At 50.4% G+C, this 22,400-nt stretch overlaps 2 protein-coding genes across 5 annotated transcripts in view; one reads left to right on the top strand and one right to left on the bottom strand.

The window, feature by feature from the left end:
- The window catches only part of Btk29a (tyrosine-protein kinase Btk29A), a 140,123-nt gene that overhangs the window by 76,594 nt on the left and 41,129 nt on the right, over positions 1–22,400 (top strand). Inside the window, exon 2 of one of the 3 annotated variants that reach the window (XM_078194882.1) lies at positions 4,445–4,494. The exons of 1 other annotated variant lie outside the window; for it this stretch is intronic. Coding sequence is in view for 1 of the 2 variants with exons in the window: in XM_078194881.1 (XP_078051007.1) it covers positions 20,134–20,233 (100 nt within the window). In the remaining variant the exon portion in view is untranslated. Of the gene's footprint in view, positions 1–4,444; positions 4,495–19,370; positions 20,234–22,400 lie in introns of those variants that run through there. One more of the 3 variants, XM_078194881.1, reaches the window with a different exon arrangement.
- LOC144477287 (uncharacterized) overlaps positions 1–22,400 on the bottom strand; it is a 90,406-nt gene that overhangs the window by 26,896 nt on the left and 41,110 nt on the right. The window lies entirely within an intron of this gene.

The raw sequence follows: 22,400 nt of genomic DNA, 5'->3' as shown, positions 1-22,400 counted from the left end.
AACCCTTTAAATGCAAGGAACACACACACACACAAGCACGGCGAATGAATCGTACACCTAGCCCCGCCTTTAGAAGATGAACTACATAACCCTGGATCTCATGCATAAATCGTGCATATCATAATCCGTACACGAGGTCTCGTGTAATCCCGAGACTTGATTCGGCCGGCGCCCACTGAAAACGCCGCACTTTTACGTAGCGCGTTTCTAGCTTGGAACATTCCGACCAATTAATCTGCCAATCCTGACATAACCGTCTAATATTCGAATAGCCTTATTGCGTGCGCAGCCTACTAAAAAATGCCAGATTGCGCGGATTATTGTCCGATCGATATTCCGTGACCAACCACTTGGTGGAGCGACCACGGGATTTATTTGCAACAGATTCTCCTACCGAGAAGAGCGATAGCCGCGGAGGATCGCTGAATCGTCTGCCGATAATCCATCGCAACGACGTTGAAACCGAACTCCTCAAAGCGTGTTTCTATCTAATTCGATTACACTGTATCTTGTGTCTAAAAAAGAGGCCTCTGAATTTGTAGCAGCAATTGCCCAAGCTTCTTGGGAAGCGATTAATCATTTTAATGTTCGCAATCGAAATTGCAGCGTTCAACGATGAACAATCGTTGTCGCAGAACTCGCAATAAAGTACGGCCAAACAATGCAAAGAGAACATTTATCTCCAATACAAATTCAATAAACAACTACACGTGGCGCAGATAAAGTCGTGCCGCCATCAACCCCTTGACGAGGCAAGAAAATGAGCGTTTTTTACGGGATCGGTAACCATGTAGTCGAAGAAATGCACGACCATTTATCTTGACCTGTATATGTTTGCAAAAAGAAGAGAATATATCCTCGCTACTTTAAGTGAACATTAGCTCCGAGTCTGTCCTATGGCAGGTCTAATCCCCTGCGTCCGAGATATCGTCCGAACATTCTACTGGGAGGAACGATTTGTGAAGTGATTTACTACTCACTCGTTCTCCGACCACGGTCAGTCGTGTTCTCAGCCACGTTTAGATCCTTCGTTAAACTTTTCAACGAACGTATATTATTCCTCGACGATGAAATCTCGACTCGTGTACTAAAAACGAATGTGTTTTCTCTCTCTCTCTCTCTCTCTCTCTCACTCTCTCTCTTCGTTTGATCAAATTGGAAATAACTTGCACCGCTGATCTGACCAGTAAGTTGCTTACGAAAAAGGGCAAGAATCGTGCAAGATTTGCCGACTTACTTCCGGCCGAAGAATCCCAACCGTGGTCTTCGGGAGTTGCGGTCGGAGTGGTATCGGAAAGAGGAACATTCAATTTCCTTAAAACCATCGAGAAAATTGCGAATCGGGTCGCGAACAAACCATGAGAGGGGGAGTCCAAAATAATAAATGAAGCGATTCGTTTGAATTGACGATCCGGGCGAAGCGATACACTCGATCCAATCATGCTAACGCCGCGGCGCGATCTTTCGCGCGCCGAGGATTGCATCGATGTGCGTCGGGTCTAGGCCGCCGAGCGACCGTCTCTTTAATTCGCAAATGAAACTGGAAGAACTGGGTCAGAGCCGATGCCGCCTCCCCCTTTACCCCTCCTTTTCGCTCCCTTTTCCGCCCCGCGGAATCGCAGGAAAGATCTCCGACGGAGGAGGTAATTTTAATATGATCCTGATCGAAGGGCGCATCTCTCTCTCTCTCTCTCTCTCTCTCTCTCTATATATATATATATATATATCTATCTGTCTATTTACCTATCCATCCATCTATCTATCCATCTATCTCTGTCGTCTCGCCGGAGCTTCTCTATCAGCTCCGAGCTATTGAGACGGATCGTCACCCCTGTTCCGACCGGTAATGGATGTCTAGCCGATTCGATTTAATCGAACTTCGGATTGATCGTAATGTCTCCCGATGCTGCACGACCCTCGTTAATCTGATTTAATTCGCGATGCCAGATAAGCCTTTTATCGTCCGATTCCCGGGTTAATTCGATGACGCGGCTCTGTCCGATCCGAACAAATAGTTGCGTGCCCGCGTACGCCGGGCTGCGTTTTATAGATGGCCCGATTCGCGATACCGTCGAAAGAATCCCGATCCTCGGAAATTCCATCAAAAATAACCGGGAGCTCTTGCGATCGTTCGCGGATTTGCCGGTGAAAAACGCGGCTCCAGCTTTGCGAGCAGTTTTTCCACGAGGAAAACGTTCGATTCCGTCCGCTTCTGGATTCTGCTTCCATTCCATTTCGATTCCGATGTTTAACTCGTTGTTTATTAACATCGTTCACTTCGGAACGCTTAACCCCATTATTTTGGAGCGGTATACCGGCGGCGGCGGCGGCGGCGGCGGCCCGTGTATACCGGAGGAATAATTCTTTACCGCTGTCTCGCGCGCCTCCACCGGCAAGAATTTAATTACTGGAGAGCGAACGGTTGAATAAATTTCGCGCAAGGCTCTCGCAAGAGACGTTCGTTTGAATTCTCTGCTTTAATGGTACATCGGGGCGCTTGGAATTTCTGCCCTAATTTTCTTCGTCCGTCGGTAGATTTTGGTTTCGACTGCGCCGAGGATGCTTGTCTTCATTCAACGTTTCGGCAGCAATTTTTCTAACTTGGCAGGCCGGACTTTTTCAAAGTTTTCCGGCTTGCGCGGGCTACCTCTGAAGAGCGCGCAGCTGTTTTCCATCACATTTCCTATTCCCTTGGATGCGACCACGTGTTTTCTCTGTGACGCACACAGTTGTAGTACGAGCGTACTAGACGCGAAAAGTGGCGACGAAACGAAGACGAATTGTTTGTCGCAGTTCGTTGAGGTGTTTCGTGCCGCTCAAATCTTCGGGAACCCAGCAAAGCGTTCGGAAAATATTCCAAATATATTCGGAGGATATTGTTCGACTGAAAATAAGAATAGCAGCAAACAGAGATTGTCAGAGATTTGCAAGTCAACGATGCGCTAGATAATTCCTGCAGGTTTCAGCGCAGCTCGGGGGGTTGGTCCGTCCCGAATAATTCAAGACGGGTTTCCCTCAGTTTACTTTCCGGTTATTATCAGTCCGAAGGAAATCGCGATATACCAGGATCCCTTGCGAGGAAACCAGCCCGGATATCCTCGTGATAGATTCACGAGCATCAGAAATATGTGATCCGGCGGTGGCGCGCGGCGTCGAAAACAGAGTCCCGGTGCCGTTCGCGCGCGCGCGCGATCGCTCGCTCGCTCGCTCGCTGCTCCGGCAATCTGTGCGCGCTGGTATCATCTCGTTGACGAGCGTCGGAAAACACGGTTAATATTTAACGCTCGGGGACGCATTACTCCGGCCCCGTTAATAACGTAGTTCCCGGGATGGTTGTACGCGATTGTTTCGCCGACAGCCTGTAATCCCGATACGGACTGCTGCTTCCGATCGCCCGTTCCTCTTTTGTTCGTCAGAATTCTAATGAAAACCTTACGTCACGGCCGTCGTTCGCGTTTATGCTACTTTCAATCGGTCGTTGGAAACCCGATGAAACTTAATAGCACGATTCCGGGGCAATTATTATGGGAGAGCCAATGCCGCGGCGGCGGCGGCGGCGGCGGCGGCGTTCCGCGTGTAATGAGAAGCGACGAGAGTAAATTCTAGTGGGACTTTCTTTTCCAAACGAATGGCTCGATCGAGTAACGAGCCAATTACGTTTAATTCCGATGTAATGGCGCCGCGATTCGAGCTTCGCGGCCCGCACCGAAAATTAATCTTCGCGGCTGAAACGGCTGCGCGACGCCTTCCGAGCCGGAGCGATCGATTCCGCGACCGGAAGATTAACTTTCCAGAAATTGGAAAATGTTTCCGACGCGGCGTCAAAGCGGCCAGCGATAGAAAAGCAGCCAATTAGACGTCTCAAAGGAGATTTCAACGACCGTAGCCGGTTTCTGGCGACGCGAACTTCAGAATTACAAATGTTCGCGCCTGCCCGCGCCGTTTTATACACCCGTCCCCCGTCCTCCCCGCCCGTTTTCCTATCGGAAGTTGACGTTCGATCGAAATTGCGAAGCCAGTTTCCGGCGATAAGACCCGGTTCCGCTGCTGCTGCCGCAGTTACCGTTCGTTTTATGGTCTCCAATTTGATCGCGCGCGCGCGCGCGCAACGCTTTCTGCGACGGATCTTGTAACGCGCTCGCATTTTACCAACGCCGGTGAAATTCTCGGATTTTTTCTGCTGGCGTTCCGACGGCAATTCCGGTGGCAACGCAGCGCGCGGCGCGGCGCGGCGCGGCGCGGCGAAGAGTGTCGCAACGTTTTCCGTTAGACGGCGGAACTATTTTATGAGAAAATTGCGTTTCTAATAGGAAAACGCGCGTCGTTCCTCCCGGTGGCGGACGAACGTCGTTTCCGAAATTTTCTGAGATAATTGTTGGTGTTGCGAACGCGTTTGCGATTTCGTGAAAGCTTGTCTTAACATCTTATCACTTTTCTGTTACAGGTGAGTACTACTACGCTCTGCGGAATCGTGGCTCGTTGGATCGGGAACAAGTAAGTCTAAAGAAAACCTGCGTCGACGAGACCGACGAGACCGCCGAGAACGAGCGCCGAGACTAAGAATCGATTAAAAACCGTCCGATATATCGCGATCGTCGCGACTAACGGTGCAATCACGACCGACCAATGATTTCATGCTCGATGACTCGAGACTCGGCAACGGGGAACCGGTCTCTCTTGTACGATCGTCGCTCTCGTCTCTCGTTTCTCGTCACTGCCTGATAAAGACATTATCGATTCCGTCGCGCTCTGTCCGTTCCCGTCCATTCTCGTCCATTCTCTTTCGTCGTCGTTAAGAAGTCTGCGCGCATTCTTGATCGGTCTCGTACTCGAGGCACACGCCGGATTATCGATCGAGCGTTTCGTATTTCACGCGACAGGATCGCCGCCGTCCCTTTCTTTGCTCGGTCGTCCGGTGGAACGGGGAGCCTTCAACCTGACATAACCTGGACAGCTTATCGTTATTTATTCGATGTTTATTCCTCGGGTTAAAGAAATAAACAAACTCGCGCCTACTCGTCCAGGACACGATTCCAATTGAAGGAAAAACATTGTTCGCCGTCCGAGAAACCGGGGACAGGCGGAAATCTGTCTACGAAGTGCGTTGCCATTTAACGACGTGGCGAGGCGCGGTTCAAAAGAACAAGTTGCACTATACAGAGAGCTTCAAAATAAGAGCACAGAATTCGTTAAAGATCCTGTGATTGCGACAACGTTGAGCGAACATCGATGCAACATGCTCAAAGCTTCTAATCGGTTTTTTAGAGAATTTCCTCCTCGAGTCGATGTTCGAGCAGACGCGATAGAGAATGTTTTCGGCCACGAACGCGGCTGTTGAAAGGGCCTGTGTAGTGACGGTCGGCGTTTCGCGAGACAAAACGAAGATGCCGCATCGTTGTTAGAGGATTTGAAAAGCGTGTAGCTACACCTCGAAGACTCGAAAGAAGCCAGATCGAGGCAAGAGAACGCGCGCATCATCATCACGCTCGGCGCAGGGTGCGGGGTGCGAGTGCACGGAATGCACACAGAGAGGGTACAGGACTCGCGCACGCGTGCACACGGCCATCATCGACTCTCACTCGGTCTGGTCTCTCTTCGCGTACGAGGCACACAAATAGCTCATTATGACCGGAGCGTGGTACTCGGACCCGTCGTGCGCACTACGTAATTGGGGTTAATGATCGTGTGTACGTACGTTCGTGCCCGTGCCCGTGCCCGTGCCCGAGCCCGTGCCCGAGCCCGTGCCCGCGCTCCTGCTCTCGCTAGTACGTGAAGCAGTAGGTACTCGACAACTTGGCCCGGACCAGGCATGCCACTCTCCGCCCATTAGCGAATGTTATGACAGTCATGGCAACACCTTGCTTTTCCTCGAGCTATCCCCCGAGCTCCCACACCCCAACCTTTTCCCATTCGTTCCTCCCACCGCTTCTTTGCTGCTTGTCGCTCTCCCGGCCCTTTGGTGGCTTAATCCTCTAGGATCGACGCTGACCCTCGCGCCAACGACCAAAAAGAACTTTAACTTGCCCGAGAAGTATCGTTTGCGCGTGAATGAGAGATTCGTTATAATAAGTTGACTTTGAGCATCCGTCACTTTGAAAATCGATGCCTCCGGTGGTTAAGTTTCGATACATATATTTGAAAACGTTGCGACCAACCCTCGATCGCGACACAATTAACGAATCTTTTCTTGAGCGTTGCATCGACTTTTATAAAATCACGGTTTTTATCGGAGCAAGTATCGCTGGACTTATCAGGCGAATGTGTTCTCGGGATGACGTCGGAGGAGCTTCTCATCTCGGTGGAAAATGCCCGAGGGATTTTTCAAAGTTTGCCGGGAGGTGGAAGCGACGACACTTAATCCTGGTCCTCGTTTCAGGGACTTCTACTTAACTGTAATGAACTCGAAGAAAGTTTTTACTTGCTAATTGGTCTTCGAGACACCAAGCTGCACTTGTATCGTCCCCCTCCCGTATCGGTCGATCGTTTAATGGGAAACCGTATACGCGACGGGCGCCGCGATCGACAATTAACGCGCGGCAAAATTCTGGACGTCGATCAAAATTCGAGATGAAAATGTTTCGGTGCGTAGAGAAGCGCGACAATTGTGCTTTCAGTTTTGGTAAATCGTTTCTCCGCATTGTGTCGATCTACCCTTTTGCAAATTCGGTGAATCGACGCGCGTGTCGCTTTTTCGGGCACGAATCGAGATTCCTTTGACAGCGACACCGGAAAAAACTGTTCGCGCGCTAACGAGGCCGTTCGAGATTAGATTACCAGAGACTGATAGCCGGCGAGATTTTCGCTGCACGGCCGACGTCGTTCGAATAATAAATAAGATTCGATTTATCGATAATTCAGCCGACGCGTCGTCGCGTTGGAATTCAATGAGTGACGTTTTCATTAGAGGATTTTAAGCGAAACACTTTCCACTTCAATTTCCTTTGTGACTACCCTACGCTGTAACCGGCTCGCGTTTCGTTTTTCCCGTCGGTCTATCTCACGTCGCACTCTAGCCGAAGTTGAAACCGATGGAATTGATTATCAATTTCAGACGTGCCGCCGCTTCGCCGTCCGATTTCTCCTTCTTCGCTTCGACGAATTATCTTTGTTCGTTTCATAGACCTACATATGTACATTGTATTAATGATTTCGCTCGGCTCATTAGTCGTGCCACGCGTACGCTTCGTCTCCTTTGTCCCCGGTTTTAATTAATTTCTCCAGTGTATTTTTTAACGAACCCGTTCATAGATTAATTAAACAAACGCCGCGGACTTTTAACTAATTTCTCGCATTGAAATGTTCGAGGCTCAACGGAACAAAAAGCCGTGGAACATTAAATTTGAACTAGCAATTATACGGGTCGTGTGCAGCATCGACTATTCGCGCGCAGCGAAACGACGCGTCGTCTACTTCAGAAAATGACCGGAACTCGTTAACGTCAGCCGCGTCGACTGATCGCCGACCGAAACGTCTACGATCGCCGATCGCCGAGCGGAATTGTCCGACGTTACGTCACCGGCTGCAAATCGACGACGCTTCCGCGTAAATATTTCTCCCCCGGTTCGTCCTGTTTCTTTTCGATAACGCAACAATGTTAACGAGGAGGACGCACGGGGCAATAATTAATGACATCGGGATAATTAACGAGGACGCTCGCTCGTTAGCCTCAAGTAATTAGTTCCTGATCACAGTGTCGCGTCGTTCCCCATAAAAAAAGTTTCTTTGTAATTCGACTTAGCGCTCGGTTTGCCCGTTCTTTTCGAATTTTTAGTTCCGCGCCGGATGAGCTCGCGATTGCGCGCGCGAGCGAGGCGCGCCTCGCGGCCAATTACCGCGCCGTTAATTAGCGGGTGATTAATGACGATATAGACCGGTGCCCGCTACCATTATTGCCGGCAACGATCGATTATCGATCGCGGTTCTTTCCCGAGGATTATCCACCGGAAACCGGATTCTTTGATGCGCTTTTTTATCGTCCCCTTTGTTTACCGTTTCGGCATTATCGAGCGCAAAGGGCCGGGATTCTTCGTTGACGGACGATAATTAATAACGATAGGCCTCGCCGCCGGTTCCTCGGTTACCGGGCTTTGTTAATCGACAGCCGTTAATTAGCGCGGGACACGACGAACCGCCATTTTCTCTGACTGTATCCACTGTTCCGAGTACAGCAAAAGAGAATTTCCTAATTAAAGGAATCCACGAATCACCGATTAATCGAGCATTCCAATTTTACGCGTTCCTGGCCGGTCTCGTATTAGCGCGTGATAAACAATTTACCGATAATTAATTTCGCAACCATGTTACTTTCTAGTTTCCATCGGATCGTTCGCGTCCGTTTGCAATGTTCCCTTCCTGGCAAACGAAGCTGCGAAAGATAAGTAAACGCCGGGAAAAGGCGAGCAAACCTACGAGTCCCCCGGGAAGAACTAGAGCGCGGATTTGAACGCGAATGCGCGGCTCCTAAAGCCGTGTCGAGATTTTCGCAAACGGTCCGGAGAGGCCCAGCCACGACGAGACGCTAATGAAAATTAATAGATTCAAATTCACTAGTCACGAATTAGCCGCGAACGCGAATGTGGTTCGAGCGTGGGCGAATAAATAAACTAACGGCCAAACATCGTGGAGTTCGTTGGCGTGGTCGGGCAAGAGAGGGGCGAGGGTGAAGGGGGCGGAAGGATGGCACACGTTAAATCCAAACAAGAACTATCGATTAGACCGAGGCACGCGGGTTATACCGTTTTCGACGGGCCACGATTCGATTCGACAACGGGCTTAATCGCGTAAATTCCAAAACCCGGGGCTCGGCGATACACACACGGCCACGGGGGCATGGACGCGGGGACGCGGGGACGCGGGGACGCGGGGACACGGGGACACGGACGAGATGGAACGAGCTTCGGTCTATCTGGAACCACGTTCTCGCCTAGTGCAATCTAATGTTAATCAAACAACGTCTCTGATACGTAACCGCGTGCACCCTTTAGAAGGGTTGCTCGTTTTCCGGACAACTGCGTCGAGTTTTTGGTGTTCGACAAGTACAGCGACCGCTTTTAGATCGCCAACGCAGAATGGACATCGATTTTTCTATGAATCGCGAGACTCTCGGACTTGCAAAATACACGCTTCAATTGTGAGAAAAAAAATTGATCTTTCCTCGAGAATTGTAAGAGTTCTTTTCGAGAATCGTAAGAGTTGGTTCAGAATTGGTTCGAAAGCTGGGACGACAGACAGAGATTCGGTCGGACGGTAACGCGCGCAACAATTTCTATTTGGAAAGTTTCTATTAGACCGGGCTTCCATTCGGTAAGTTTATCGCGTTAGAGCAGACCGTTGTGCCGGTGATTAAAATGCCGTTCGACTGCACTCGATTTTGGCGGAACAATCGCAGTAGCAGTCGGTGCTGCTGGTCGGGCTTTTCGGAAGTATAAACAATGAGGGCGGGGTTTCTGCGGCCCGTTACGCCGACCCGCGCGCCGTCGAAATATCAGGGACGACAGAATGTTGCCTCGCATTCCGCGGTCGGCAGCTCATTTTCCAGCCGTGTGTCGATATTTCTATCTTGAAAGCGGATTCTCGGTCGTCTCTTATCGTGGTTACGCCGTCGCGCGATGCCGAACCGAGCGGAGCGGAGCGGAGCGGAGCGGAGCGGAGCGGAGCAGAGCGGCGCCGCGGCCGCGGTGCTCTGTAATTGAATATCGATTCTCGTCGAGGCTTTCCACCGATCTTCGCCGCGCGATACGATAAATTGTTTGCTAATGATCATCGAGAGACTCGAGGAACAACGTCTCCGAGGCCGAGACGCCTGCTTATAATGCTCTCGCTTTTGCTCTGGCTTTTGGTCCCGATCTCGCTGCTTTTGCCGGCGCAGCTGCGTTCCAATATGCTTAAGGGCTTCGTTAGTCTTCCGTGCGCGTTACGTATTCGCAACGGAGAAGTTACTCGGCAGTGTACGCGTTCATTCGACGGTAGACACTGGCGCGGTGTTTGCTCCGCGGGCCGAATGCGCCGCGTATTGCCTATTTAGCTGCAGATTCTAGACAAACTTCCCGATGAATAGGCCACGTTATTCTACCTGACCCTATTCGGAAATCTTGGCGTGTCGAACGTCGATCGTCCAAGTGAATGAATACGCCCAGTGGCGTTTCGTTTGCCCTGCTCGCGAAAACGTGTATCGCTCGGATTCGAAGAACAGGGAGCTAGCTCGAGGTGTCGAAAGCTCCTCGCAGAATCGAAGAGAGCCGGAGGCTTCGGAAGCTTCGTTCGCCGGTAATCCGAACGAAGAGAGTCGTGGGAAGGGCTTGCGGAATTGAAAAGTTGAGAAATTCGGTTCTCGAGAAGTCCGAAGCTTGAAAAATCGCAGGCATCGATAAGCGATCGCTGGATACTTCTTGCTGCCTCGGCAGCGATTGCCGACGAATAAAAAGCGCGCGCCGCTTCGAGCTACCTGGAAATTCGTCTCCGAACGCCCGGAACACTTGCCGCGGTAATTTATCGAGCCGTTTCAACGTTCGAGTTTCGCTCGCGAAACTCTGGAAAATCTTGTTCTCCCCTCTCTCTTTCCCTCTGCGAAAATTGATCCGCGATATGGACGGCGCCACGGTTCCTGCTCGCAGCCGATTGTTTTATTTCTCCGTCGGCTGTTCGGCCTCGAGCGACGGCCTCCGCGCGAGGAACAAAGCCGACGATTTTCTTTTCTTTTCTTTTCTTTTTGCTCGCGGGTCAAGGAACAACGCCTACGCGCTCGCGACCGGCTCGAGGCACCGTCGCGCTCTTATCGAACGCGAAGTCAATTTGTAGAGAAACTTCTCTTCGGCGCACTAAAGTCTCCGCTGGATGCTGCATCGCGAAACCTGTCTCGAAGCTCCGCGTCAACGGCAACGGGGAGAAACTTGGCAGCTCTCCGCGGTGTTTACCGCTGACCGTTCTTACCGAAAATCTCGACTTTCCTGTTGCCTGGCTGTCTCGAGAATTTCGGAACTCGGGAGGAGACAGTTTTTGACGCGCGAGTTTTTGACGCGCGCGCGCGAGCGGATTAAAAGTGCAATTTCCAGCTTCTGTTCTCAACTTGTTCGTGTTCGAAAAAGGAGAAGAGACCGAGTTGCTTCACTCTCTCGATTGGCCTTTCTTGAAACGCTTCTTTCGCTCCGAGAAACCGCGACGACGCGATAGATAGATACGATAATTTATAAAATGTCGATATACTCGTGGAATAGCTGAAGTTTATTAGCGACAAAAAAGGATCCGCTGATTCGTTTGTTTTTAATAACCCTTCGACACCGCGCCACCGAGAGACCACCACCCTAGGCTAAGATTTCTGCTGGCCAAGCAATTTTTATTAAACGAGCCCCGGCGTGGGAGCAAGAGTACATTGTTTGTCGCGAGGACAACCACTTCGCCCCCTATCGAGGTAAAGTAGTTCGACGCCCTAGCTACGAACCGTCCGCATCTTCTGGTTCGTAACTGCTGACTGACACCGTGTCGACGGAACTGCATTTTGCGAATCATTCGTTGTATTATTCTTTGAATGCCGTTCTAGTTTTTCTCTCCAGAAAACGCAGTCGAGAGGACTTGGTCCTGGTAACGTCGCCCCTCGTTTACGGTCCCGTCGTTTCGATTTATTGTTCTGGAAAGTGGGAGAATAGAAATTCTGTCGAGTCGACGGGGAACAATTTACTGATTTAATGACGCGATTACTCCGCCCCGTTGTTCGGTTGCGTGTCTCAGATTTGCAAATAGAATTATCCTGTAAAAACGCGCGGTAATTTAAGGCACTTATCCAGCCTAAAATATTATTTAAATATAAAATATTTGTCCAACATAAAATACGAGCGATAATTAAATTCGTCGGCGAACCTTTCGAAGGGAATCGCCTTTCCCGTCGAAGCGACGGAGCAATCGAAGAACGAAAATTCGCCGCTCGGTATCGAACCGGTATCGACACCGAACGGCGGACGATTGGGCCAATTAAAGGCGTCCAGATTTGAACAAATCGCGCTAATTCCAGGCGCCGCGGTAGCGGCCACCCAGAGCGAACGTCGTAGAAAAAAAAAAAAGGAAAAGGGAGTGAGAGCAAAAAAGGGAAAACCACCGAGGGCAGACTCGTCGCGGATGTCCTATTTGGCAGTAGAATAGAACAGCGGTGTTTCCAGCCGAAGGGGGTTTTTGGAAGCGTGGAAGCGTGCGAGCGAGAAAAAGGGCAAACCGCGTGTACCAGGCATGCCGGCCGCTTTTGTTGTCGTTTCACGGCGTAATTAAAATTCTACAGAGGCGGCCGGAAGTTTGGACCGGTTCCAAAAATCCGGAGCCAATCCTCGGCCGACGCCGACGCCGACGCCGACGCCGACGCCGACATTGTTCGGCCGTAGGAGACGCGGAAAAGGAATCGCGACCAATGAACGAGCCGTCGAAAATCTCCCCGGCTTGTCTATGTATTTATCTTTGAGAGATGGCAGCTCGCTAGCCCACGGACCCGAGTCACGTTTAAATTGCAAATTCGACAGAATTTTCTGGAACGGAAAACAGGACAGACTCTCGGCATTGTCCGCAGAAAATTAGCTCGACTTTTTCGCGGACAAAATCGAAGCGGATCGAACGCGGACGGACACCGAACATCGAGCTTTCGAAGCATTGGAACACGCCGCGGACTGAACGTATTTCCCGGCGCGCCGATTCGAAGCATTAATTTTCCATCCCCTTATTTCCTTCATTGTCGGAATAATTAATTCCCATATGCTCTCTCTCCTCTCCTCTCCTCTCCTCCCTCTCTCCCTCTCAGCGTTTTAATACATATCCGACGGCTGGATGGCAGGGAAACAGCGCCAACCGGTTTCCGGAATAGATTCGTGGAAACACAGGCTTGCGAACGCGAAACTCGTCCGCAGACAGAATCGAACAGCGCCAAGCGCCAAGCGCCAAGCGCCATGCACCGCCGAAAACTCCGCGGACTATTTCCTGCGGCGCTTAGAATCCTCTGATTCGCTGTGCGAGAGGAAGAAACAGTCAGCAAATTTAATTGGACGTTGACGATGCATTATTCGAGTTCCGCTGTGCCGAGCCGCGCTGAGGCGACGCGAAGCGAGTCGAAACGAGCCGCGCCGGCCACTCATCGACCACCGCTCGCGGAAATATTCCTCGATTTACCCCACCTCTCCTTTCCGTCTCTCTCCGCCCTCGATCTCTTCCGATCTCCCTTCAGCTCCCCCTCCGGGTGGCATCTTTGAATTTCAATTAAACCGAGTGAAATTTTCGCTCGATCGCTCCCGCGCGGGCTATCTCCTCAAGTATATCTTCCAAACGATCCAATTCATGGATCAACGATGCCCGCAAAGAGACCGGAATATCGAATCCTCCGATTCGAGCCTGAAACTGTTACCTCAATCTGGAAATCCATAGTCTTCGTGTCCAGTTTCCACGTTTCTTTTTCTTTTCGATCGAGCATGCGACGCGTCGTTGTCGATGGCAGACGTCAGGGCGGCCGAATTCGATTGCGAAATTCCTGTGCACGTTCCGCTATACGCGCGCCTCGACACTAATAAACGATAAAGGGTTTTGAAAATATCTCCGGAAAATGTAGCCAGTTTCCGGATCGCTGCGGCATGTTCCGCTGTTAACGAATCGGTCGGCGAATAAAAGATGCAGCGAACCCGATTAATTCCGGCGAATTGAGTTCTCGTTGAACGCAGGAACGAACAACGAATCGAGCATCGGTCCGGTGATCGCTCGAGCGGAATCAGTGCGTCGTTTCGACTGAAAAAAAATGCGGAGGAAACAGCGTGCTGCGCCGGCAGAAAGCACGGCACCGTTCCGCACGATCCGGAATGCAAAGACCGCGGCCGGGACAAAAAAGTCGATCGACTCCGACAAAGGGTGAAGGAGAGGGCGAAGGGAACAGAGCGAGGAGAGAACAGATGGAAGAGGATCCGTCCCATTGTTGCGTTTCTCCCGCGCCGCGGAATCGGGCGAAGCTTACGGGGACGAATCTCTCCTGATCCGAAATCAATGTCCTTTTGTCCCCTCGAGGAACGCTCTTACGCTCTTCCGCCGGAAACGATCGGAAGAGAAGAGAAGAGCCGTCGAGGACGCGGCCGACCGCATATGCCCCGGAACCAGATTAGGGGATCGAGTTAGGCTCATTCGAAGCCCCGTTTTACTTTTTTCCGGAGAATGTCGTCAGGCCTGGCTCGAGCTCCGTCCGTTTCTGTCAAATTGGGAAGCTGTGGGAAGCATCAACGTGTTCCATCTTGATACCGATCATGTCACGCATCTGCTTTAGGAGAGACAGAAAGCTAAAGAAGATGACTGAGATTTCAATTGAATCTGTTAAATCAAATGAAATCCCTTGTCTTTACGATCCGGTCGGTTCGAGTCGCAGGAATATTGTTCTCGAGAGAGAAACAAATTCATTATCTGATCGCGAGAGTCGCGGAACGTTTCGCTCGACAGACGAAAATGTTGCTCGACCGGCCGTCGATCTAATTCGCGAAATAACGGTATAACAATTTCCCGTGCGGAGACGTTATCCGAGGAAGGAAAAGTTCTCGAACGAGGGAGACGCTCGGCCGAGCCGTCCGCTTCTCGAAGTTGCCGGTCACCGTACGACCTCGGCACGACGGTTAATTGGACGTTGATGAGAGTGGAGAAGATAGGTGGTCCTCTCAAAGTGCTGAGTTCACGAGACCGTCCTCGATGGACGGTCTGAGAAACGTCGCCGGCCATTTTCCCGGCAGCCTTGGAACTTGCATTCGACGACGCGATCGTCGAGTGTCGACGTCGGTTCTGCCGAGGAGAGCCGAGAGGCAGGCAGCGGCACCGAGAACTCTTTACAGCTATTCTTTCTTGTCTCGAAGATTTTTCTTGTTTTTCCTCGACGAGAAACCTATGGGGGGGGCTGGGCAACCGATCGGTGGCCGAACCATAAAATGGCGACTCCTGATCAAATCTGCCACGCCGCGATTTCGAACAATTTCTAGAGTTGCGCGAGAGTGCTCGACTTAAGAAAAAAAGTAATAAAGGAGGCAAAGCATCTCGAACACTTGCCACGAAAGCGTCCTACTAATTTCAATAACAGCCACGCAATCTAATTCGATGTTGCTCGATAGTTTCGATGTCGATCCGGGAAATGCGACAGCATTTTATGCGCGATTCCGACGGCTCGAACGAACGCGAGAAACACATGGAATTCCGTCTGGTCGGTTCGGAATGGAAAAGGAAAAGGAAAAGGAAAAGTCTCACGCATCTTAAACGAAGCGTGGCAAGTGGCGCATTTGGAAGCGGGATCGCGAACAGACCCACCCGGTCTCTTCTCTTCCGTCGAGGTAACCGGAAAGCGAGGAACGCTGGCCGCGCCGGGTCGGAGATCATTCGAACCCCGAGATCATAATCCCCGGACAAAACGTTACATGAAAGCGTCGCAGTCAGCCTCATGAAATTCATGCGGGACCGGAGCGGAAAGGCGCGGCGCGGCGCGGCGCGGCGCGGCGCGGCGCGGCGCGGAGTGGAGCGGAGGAGGAGAGCGCACGAGTATTCGCCGTGTTCCGGCGAGCGACGCGCGCTTCCGTTTTCAAAGGAAATATTCAAGAATCGTATCGATAAGCGCCGAGCAGGAAGGATAAAAGCTACCCGGCCATGAGAAAACAAAGAGGGTCTGCCAGAGTTTCCCCACACAAAGGCAGAAAGATTCGAAGGCGTGGCCAATCTTCCTTGAAAGGCTGTTACCTCGCGCGCTTAGGTTCGGTTCGCAGTCTACGATAGTTACCGAATAGAATAGCTTACCTAGACCCGGTCTCTACCTCACCGTACAAGTACAATAATTTTTAGAACAAGGCTACCGACTCGTGCGAGGAAATTTTTCGACTCTCTGCAAGTCGAAGGCGCTTTCTTGTCATTTTTAATCCCTTGCACTATTACGCGCCTTTCAGAGCTACGTTGATTACGACTATTTCGTCCTCAATTATTTCCTTGATGCAATGAGGTGATTTTGGCGTCCCGATTCTCCTCGTTTACTTTCATTCTCAAATTTCGATGACAACGGGTTCACATTTTCTTTCGATTTAGTAGAAATGTTTGTTACGAGTCTGACTCTCGTTGTTATAGTGCAAGTGGTTAAAAAGAGACTGCAAACTAATGTCTTTTAGTGGTCGATTCTTCTTGTTGGGTGAATGAAAGTTATTGAAAAGATCGGCGACACAATAGAGAAAACATTGCAAGTATTGTATGTCACGGAGGGTTCGCGAATTTTAAGACGAACGGAGGCAATCGAGAATGATCACGATAATGGAAAGAATTGCGAGACCGATGATCGTTAAAAGAGTTTTCATCGGTAGTATTGTAGGATTTTCGCGCTTCGATCGTGTCCCGTCTCAATCGTACCGCGTCTTCAACATGCCGCTCGTTCACACACGTTCGTCACACTACACACATCCATCCTACAGCATTATACGCGTATGAACAACTCTTGGGTCTAATCGTTCTCGAAAAGTTTTCTGGACGCTTTTACGAACCGAAGTTCAACGGCCGCGAGGGCACCGTAACTCATAATTCCATTTGCGCCGCATGCCTCGCCGCCGTATCGCGTTATTCCCCTCTCACGCCACCCCGCAAACTTTGCCGACGTCCACTATACCCCTGGAAAATCAGATAATCGGTTCATCGATCTTCCACTAATTTTTCTTCGCGAAAATAGAATTACGGTGGGAGCAGCCGAGAGCAAACTTCGGAAAATAAGCATCGAGCTTTCTCGCGAAAGATTTTTCGGTGAACGGTATCTTTTTAATTGACATTTTTAATTGACGTTTCATCGAGATCCCTCCGATCGATCGAATATTCGAAACGATAATGAACGACACAATGGAACGAGAACAGAGTTTTCGCGTTCACGGCAAAGTTCGAAGTTGCGCGCGAGTTCTCGTCGCCGCTTAAATTAATTAAGCGGAGGACGAAGAAACCGAAAGTGTTGAACTTCGGGAGAATTCGAAACAATTCCAAAAGATTCTGAATTTCACGGCGCGTGAATTTCTGCGCGCACGTGCGAGGAAAGCGACCGACTCCGATCGAATCCATCCGGAATTTTTACACGGCGTAACCACCGCTATTCTCACCTGCTTCGAGCACTATGCGCCACGTGTCCTTCGTCGCCGACACGAGCACGGACACGACACGGCGCGCACAGTATCGCGGATTACCGAGAGCAATAAGAGAAATCGAGCGCCGATTCATACCGGCGAAGCAATTCGCTGCGGTTCGTGCTTGGAAAACTTGAAAAGACTATTGAATTTTCAAGTGCGACCACTTTGACAGCACCGCCAATGAGGTTTGAGTCTCGGGGCGAGGACATCGGGGCCAGTCAATCGCGATAAATCTAGAAAAGTCCCAGGGGTAGGTAGAAACCCTCTCAGTTTGATTAAGCATCGAATAGCTTTCCCGTTTTTGTGGCTTATTCCTTATAACAATATCGAGTTTACGGTCGGCAGTAAAAAACGGAAACGATTGCCCGTCCATGCAAAGTGCAGTCGATACGCGTCGTAGGGAAAATTTGATGGGCTATCTGACGAAAGATCAGAGGGCGTGTACCCTTAGTCTCCCGATCTTTTAATCAATATTTTCAGACCATTCGGTCTCCCCCCCCCCCCCCCCTCTCTCTCTCGCTCTCTCTCTCTCTCTCTCTCTCGGTCGAATAAATCCTTTTAGAGTGGAACTGTGATTTTAATCTAGTTTTTAACGCGTCTCGGATCAATTCATTTCGCGGCGCGGCAATTTTCGAATCTTTTCAATCAACTCTGATTTATCCAACAGTTTCCAAGAAACATTGATCTCGAGATCGCGTTGTCCACGCGTGTACGGCCAAAGTGGCGATCGATCTGTTGACATATTTGTAAAAACAGTAGCTAATTCCGGATTCGATGAGCAGATTATCTCGAATCGACGATTCCCGGTATCATCGAGTGCCGTAATTGGCCGAATTGGCCGAATTGGCCGAATTGGCCGAATTGGCCGCTACAGAAGGCTCTGATTGTCGACGAGGAATCCCGCAGCCTTCGCAGTTGGAAATTTCAGATCCGGCCGGTTTACATAATTCGTTTTGGCCCGTGTCAAAGCGGCGCTGGCCGAAGGAACAATGTTCCCGGTGCACCGTCACCACCGGCTACAGCTACATCAAAGTTATTGTTACACCGAGTTGGTAACAGAGGCCGGCCGAGTCCCGGGCAACGTTACAAATCCTTGATGAGCCTGATTGGCCCCGACCAGCAAAGTGTTTGCCTTTACGGTCGGCCAGCGTGTGCGTGAAACTTGATTCGACGTACCGTTTGACCGGAGCGTGGCTCGCAGCGGAACAGGTATCTTATTAGGTCGACGACAGGCACACTCACGGGCCTCCGTTGGACGCCGCGCCTGTGTCTCCCCGTGGCGATCCACAGCGAGCAATTTACAATTTACCTGGTAATGGTAAACGGGAAACTTGTAATAAAAACTCCGAAATCATCGAATCTTTGGATAAATAATAATAAATACGAATAAAATAAAAAACACAAACATTCGGGACAGTTTTTATGGGCTAAATAGTATATAGTATTCATATGCACCAACCTAATGAAATGCACTTTATCGCATAAGATTCAGAGAATATCCGTGACTTTTTCGACCAAGTTGGGCGTCGCAAAATCGCGCGCCACGAGACTATTAAAATTCATTTGGAACCGCCGACGCGGACGAATGATCGCATCGTGGATCGACGAGAGTGTAGTGCCGTCGAAAATGCCGCGAGATTTTACTATTTTTGTTGGCGAATGACCAAGACCTGGACTGACTGACGAGAGACCCGTTAGGAATTTGACGAAAATGCATCGCGTCGTTCAACGCCACTTGCAGCAAGCGCCGCTCGACCCAGCACTCGGAAAAAATTTGTCCGCGATACCGAGCCATGCCCGAGCACGCTGTTTCTCCGTGCATTTAATCGCCGCACGATTTCGTTTCCTCTAAATAAATTTCAACACACGCGACCTTCGCGTCTGCATTCTCATAGGAGAATTATATTTGCCGTGGTCGCGATAGTTCCTGGAAAACAGCATGGTTCTCCGGATAGTTGATCTAGGTCGCTGTACGCAGTTGGGCCAGCTCGCCTAGCACACCGATGATCGCGAGAAGCCATAGGCGTAACGCTCCAGGTCATCCCCCTCTAGCGAAGAAATAGAGTGGATCCGTCGGTGTCCGACACCTACACGCTCTCAGCTCTCAGCTCTCTGCTCTCTGTTCAGCTCCGTTCGTCTCGGCTCGGCTCTCTCGCTCTCTCGCTCTCTCGCTCTCTCGCTCTCTCGCTCTCTCGCGAGAGCCAACACTTCCGTGAAGGTGAAACTCCGAAGAAGGCCGAGGAAGAAGCAGAAGAGGGGCACAAACCTGGCCAACAGGCTGCCTGCTGCCTGACTGTGGCCCCGACTGGTTGCCGACTGCCTTTCGCGATCTACGCGCTGCCAACTACTTAGTCGTGCCTAGACGACAGTCGCGAGCGTTCCGTCTCGTTCGATTCCGTTCTCTTTCGCATCGCATCGCGTCGCGTCGCGTCGCGTCGCAACGCGACCAACCGGGATTAAAGATCCAGCAAAAAGTCCCGTGATCACGAACTCCTCGATTCGAACGAACGCCTCTTCCATTCGCTGATATTCTGCCGAGTCAAGTTTCCGCGCGCGTCTCGGTGTCGTCGATCAGCTGGCTCCAACGATCTCGTTTCACGGCCACTTCGATCTCTAGCGATCGACGAGTAAAATCCCGGTAATCGTCCGATTTCGGAAAGAGAAGACTCCAAACTAGAAAGAGGGAGACTCCGCTGCTACCTTGGAGAGATAGGATTGCGGACACAGTGAATTGTCTTGTGGGATCTATCTTGCGGTACTCTGTGCGTTTCGATTTTCTACGCATATACGTCGATTATTCTCAGTGGGATCCGTCGTATCGACGAGGTCTCGGATCGTCGAGTGAATTTCAAAATGTAAACTGGTCGCGCCGCACTTGTTTCGATAGCAGATCGCGTCGTTACGTTCGCGACAACGATGTTTGGATAGTTCGTGGAAACCGCGATCGATACACTGAGCGATCCAGCCTCGTCCTGTGATTCATATCGGTGATTCAATTGTGATAGAAGACATGATGGTGATAAGCGCGCTGAAGCACGTCGCGAACGCTGCGACGAACGCTGTCCATTCGGCAACGAACAGCACCGCTGGACACGGACATGCGAATTCCGGTAGGTTTTTGTCTTATTATGGTTCTGGGATCGGTATTCGAGTCGCTGAATGATTGACGCGTTCGCATTCGCGAGGACGATTTGATTCTTTATTACGATTCTTGCGTCAAATACACCGTGCAATCGACAGGAGGAAGCTACGTTTTTATCAACTTGTTAACTCTATGCACAACACACTGGAACGTGTCCGTGTTCTCCAATTACGTGGATACGTTAATTGGACCATGTCCGATTCGATTTCTTTTTGTAAAAGTAACCCGATTCGACTACTTCGAAATTCGTACGGATTCTAGTCGGACGGGAGGCAGACATTCTGCTCGCATGCTTCCCCTCGGCTTCTTCCCAGTTCAATTCTATAGAATGTGCACCGCCTTTCCAAACAATAGTTTATGCGCTCGAATGATTCGTGCCGTTCGTAACCTGCATTATTCGGCTGGAGACCGGCACGAATCACCGGGAACACCTTTTTCGCGTAGCATAATTACGAGCACCTCCGATCGACTGTAATTATCGACGCCATTCTGCCAACGAGTCGTAAAATACGGGTAATCATTCTTGAAAATTGTTTGACAACGAGCACCGCGTATTGTTCTCCAACGACGCGGCGCGGCGCGGCGCGGCGAAACCTACTCATTTTCCACGAATAATACCGTAGTTCGGGAAATCTCTCTATGTAAAACCGATTGATCGTTGTATCGGAATCGAGTAAAATTTCGATTCTACTTGAAATATTTGCACAAATTCCTCTTGTCAAGGAAATCTGGGCGCGAGAGCCAGCTGCCGGCAAAAAGTGTTTAAATGGGTCGTGGAACTGGAATCGCGTAATTAAACGATTAAAATGCACCAGATTCTGCCGTATCGATTGGACACTGTGCGATAGTGAGCGGTGATAAAACTGTCCGAGGCAGTCGTGAAAGGTCAGCTTTCTGTCGCTATTAACAGGAAACGTTACCGCCTGAAATCGAATTTCTTTCATCGCGGTAATTGATCCATAATATCGTTTCATTAAGCCACCGCGACATACAACGAAAGACGTTCAAAGTTGTATTTTTCCACGCCGCGGCGCACCGAGCGTTCGCAATTTCCATTTGTTTTCAAGATAAAGCCGGACACGCGTTCGAAGCTGGCCAGAACGATCCCGTAAACGTAATGACAAATAGATTTTCCTCGAATAAAGTCCTTCTGAGCGCCGCGGCACGCAAGATTCGTCATTTTTATTTGTTCCACCGCTCGCGACTTCGAGTTCAACAACTCATTCGATACGTATTAGATTGGTTTCTGTGAACCTGCGAACGAATTCCATCGTTTTGTTATCGTTATTTAACGAATGGCGAAATCACAAGATCATTTATTATTAATTAACGCGGGTGCGATGCAATAAATGACTAAAAACGAGATGCTTGATCTCGAGAGAATACTGCACAACAATCGGTGTGGCATGGCGCAGCAGCGCGGCGGGGCGGTCCCGTGTTTCGCCTTTTTCGGTTTGCAACCGTGGGGAAAGCATCCACGGACGGCGATTGTATTCATATTGAAATATCGGGTTGCGCAAAATGGAAAAGGTTACAGCGGACCGACCGGAGCACGATCGAGCAGCACAGACGCCTGGCGATTCGTTTCATAAGAAGACGTGTTGTGTTCTCTCTCCTCCTCCCCCCGATTCGTACTCGTACTCGTACTAGCACTAGCACTAGCACTAGCACTAGCACTAGCACTAGCACTATTCCTCGTAATGCTCGTAATGTCAGACCGTGGTAATTGGCATCGATCGAAGGGACACGTACTCCGGGCGTCAATGATAAACACCGAGAGGGTGACAGGGACAGGCGTGACTTCCCACGAGCAATTATCGAAATCGTACCGCTGCGTCTACGCTCTGTACGCGAACAGTGGCCGCCGCCAGTGAATCGAATTGAATCGAGTCGGATCAAATCGAACGGAAGACATTTTCCATCGACGGCGATCGTGATCCTCGAGGATAAGCGAACGCCGTTGTGTCGCAACTCTACTGCCACGCCTAATGTCAAGATCGCAATTCCATTGTCTGCACTGACTTTTCAGTCGCCTCTGGTCAACGATTCTCTCGCGATCGTTGGCGGGATTGCCAACGAATTTTCTTCCATAAAAATTTGCCAAAGCGCTCTTTGTAGCAGTATTTAAAATTCAA

Source organism: Augochlora pura, chromosome 11, assembly GCF_028453695.1.
Source record: "Augochlora pura isolate Apur16 chromosome 11, APUR_v2.2.1, whole genome shotgun sequence".
In the NCBI taxonomy this organism is placed as follows: domain Eukaryota; kingdom Metazoa; phylum Arthropoda; class Insecta; order Hymenoptera; family Halictidae; genus Augochlora; species Augochlora pura.
Note: the sequence above shows the minus strand (reverse complement) of the source record. Positions and strands in the feature narration are given on the sequence as shown.